At 35.6% G+C, this 3,111-nt stretch overlaps 1 protein-coding gene across 2 annotated transcripts in view; it reads left to right on the forward strand.

The window, feature by feature from the left end:
- The window catches only part of LOC110460926 (aspartate--tRNA ligase, mitochondrial-like), a 28,792-nt gene that overhangs the window by 10,139 nt on the left and 15,542 nt on the right, over nucleotides 1-3,111 (forward strand). For both annotated transcript variants that reach the window (XM_021514149.1, XM_021514150.1), the window contains exon 7: nucleotides 1,782-1,853. In XM_021514149.1, coding sequence (XP_021369824.1) covers nucleotides 1,782-1,853 — 72 coding nt within the window. The remainder of the gene's footprint in view (nucleotides 1-1,781; nucleotides 1,854-3,111) is intronic.

Genomic DNA, 3,111 nt, shown 5'->3' on the forward strand with positions numbered 1-3,111 from the left:
AAATGAATTACCTTGACCCACTTTCAAGGTCACAGGGGTCAAATGTCTTAAAATCTTCAAATGACTTCTTCTTAATAACAAAAAGGCCCAGGGTACTGATATTGGGCCTGTAGCATGCTGGGATGAAGGGCTACCAACTTTGTTCAAATGAATGACCTTGACCAACTTTCAAGGTCTTTGGGGTCATATGTCTTAAAATCTTCAAACAACTTCTTTTCAATAACCAAAAGGCCCAGGGTACTGAAATTTGGCCTGTTGCATGCTGAGATGAAGGGCTACCAAGTTTGTTCAAATGAATTACCTTGACCCACTTTCAAGGTCACAGGGGTCAAATGTCGTAAAATCTTCAAACCACTTCTTCTTCAATAACCAAACAGCCCAGGATACTGAAATTGGGCCTGTAGCATGCTGGGATGAAGGGCTACCAAGTTTGCTCAAATGAATGTTCTTGACCCACTTTCAACCTAATGTCTTATGAATCAAACACTGATATTCTGCCTGTTGCTGTATTTTAGTCCACTTTTAAGATTACAAGTGTTAAATTAATACCAGGTGAGCAATGCAGGCCCATTGGGCCTCTTGTTCTATTTTGCCCAAGGGAAGTTAACGTTCTTTACTATGATGTTTACACCCTTAACTATGATGTGTATGTCCTTAACTATGATGTTTACACCCTTAACTATGATGTTTACACCCTTAACTAAGATGTTTACACCCTTAACTAAGATGTTTACACCCTTAACTAAGATGTTTACACCCTTAACTATGATGTTTAAACTATGATGTTTACACCCTTAACTAAGATGTTTAAACCTTTAACTATGCTGTTTACACCCTTAACTATGATGTTTACACCCTTAACTATGATGTTTACACCCTTAACTATGATGTTTACGCCCTTAACTATGATGTGTATGTCCTTAACTATGATGTTTACGCCCTTAACTATGATGTTTACACCCTTAACTATGATGTTTACACCCTTAACTAAGATGTTTACACCCTTAACTGTGATGTTTACACCCTTAACTGTGATGTTTATGCCCTTAACTATAATGTTTACACCCTTAACTATGATGTTTACGCCCTTAACTATGATGTTTACACCCTTAACTATGATGTTTACACCCTAAACTATGATGTTTACGCCCTTAACTATGATGTTTACACCCTTAACTATGATGTTTATGCCCTTAACTATGATGTTTACACCCTTAACTATGATGTTTACACTCTTAACTATGATGTTTACACCCTTAACTATGATGTGTATGTCCTTAACTAAGATGTTTAAACTCTTAACTATGATGTTTATGCCCTTAACTATGATGTTAACACCCTTAACTATGATGTTTATGCCCTTAACTATAATGTTTACGCCCTTAACTATGATGTTTGCGCCCTTGCTGATATGTTTCAGCTGTCTAGGACAGCAGTGGTCAGAACTCTGTCATATCCAACATCATGTCCTTCATGTTAAAGATAAATGAACTGGTAAAACCTCATTGTACTGTCTTCAATATATACCGCTCAGTTATTTATTCTGAACAAGTCTTCAATGTATACCGCTCAGTTATTTATTCTGAACAAGTCTTCAATGTATACCGCTCAGTTATTTATTCTGAACAAGTCTTCAATGTATCTCCCTCAATATCATTGCTAGACATCTTTATAAACCTCATTATAATGTTATGTATATTTATAATGTTATGTATATTTAAAGCTGGACTGATAATGGCAGTATTTGAAGGATTCTAATTTTTGATATTTTGTCTTTACAGGGTGCTAAAGAGTTTCTGGTCCCAACTCGCCGACAGGGGCGGTTTTACAGCCTTCCTCAAAGTCCCCAACAGGTAACCAAAGTCATATTTTAAAGTGGTGGTCTGTTTCCAGGACAACGAACCTCAAAACAATGTTCACCTAGTCACAGAGTCAGGCTTACTTATTTACTCTTTCTGTTCGACTTAATAAATAAAATATCAAAAAAATATCTGTCTTTTATATAACATATTCCAAACTGATGAATCTTATTGACGATATTAACTTACCTGGTATATAAATTCTAGATCTGTCAACTTAACATATATACATTGTAGATCTGTCAGTAAACACACACACATGTAGGCACACAGTCTATAAGGACCATAGCTGTTAGATGCTAAAACCCAGTGAAGCACACCAAACTGTATCAGCCCAACTGATGTACTTCTTACTCTGTCCATCTGATTTGTTTGTTGCATTTAACCTGACTTATTTAAATGTTGTTTACATAGTTTAGATATTTATTTTCAACCCAAAATATGTTTTGATCAAATCAAAATATACTTTTAATCTGTTCAACCTAACTCATTCATGTTCAACCTTACAATTACATTCAGTCTGTCCAGCTCCACTTTTACCTTTAATCTATTCATTTTGACACATCAGTAATTCTGCTCAACCAAATTTTTGCATTCACTTTGTTAACTTGAATTATATGCCAGTGATTTTTTTCTCTGGTTTAACAGTCAAATACAGGCTGTTTCCCTTAGCAGAAAAGTGCTATATTTTCCAAAAATGACAAAAATCCTCCCATTTTCAATAATTTAGGAAGAAAAACCATATATACCTATATGTAACTTGAGTATTCACCTATTTTCAGTTCAACCTAAAACGTATTGTTCCTTTTAATTCAACCCAGCATTGTTTAATTATTCTGTTTAACCCAAATTATGTTCTTTACTTATTTCACGTATGTGTTAACAAGTTTTATGTACGTGTTGACCCATTTTTAGCTCACCTGGCACAAAGTCCGTCCTCGTCCGTCAACTTTTCCTTTAAACAACTTCTTCTGAAGAACGGACAGGCCTAGAGTCATGATATTTGGCTGAAAGCTTCGTTGGTCGGAGCCCTACAAAGTTTGAGAACGAAAATGACCTTGACCTGTTTTCAAGGTCACAGGGGTCAAATATGTCAAAAGCTTCAAACGACTTCTTCTAAAGAACTAAAAGGTATAGGATCTTCATATTTGGCTGATGGCTTCCTGGGATAGAGCCCAACAAAGTTTGAGAATGAACATTACCTTGGCCTACTTTCAAGGTCACACGGGTCAAATGTTTCAAACACTTCAAA

This window comes from Mizuhopecten yessoensis, unplaced genomic scaffold (assembly GCF_002113885.1).
Source record: "Mizuhopecten yessoensis strain PY_sf001 unplaced genomic scaffold, ASM211388v2 scaffold10523, whole genome shotgun sequence".
Taxonomy (NCBI): Eukaryota; Metazoa; Mollusca; class Bivalvia; order Pectinida; family Pectinidae; genus Mizuhopecten; species Mizuhopecten yessoensis.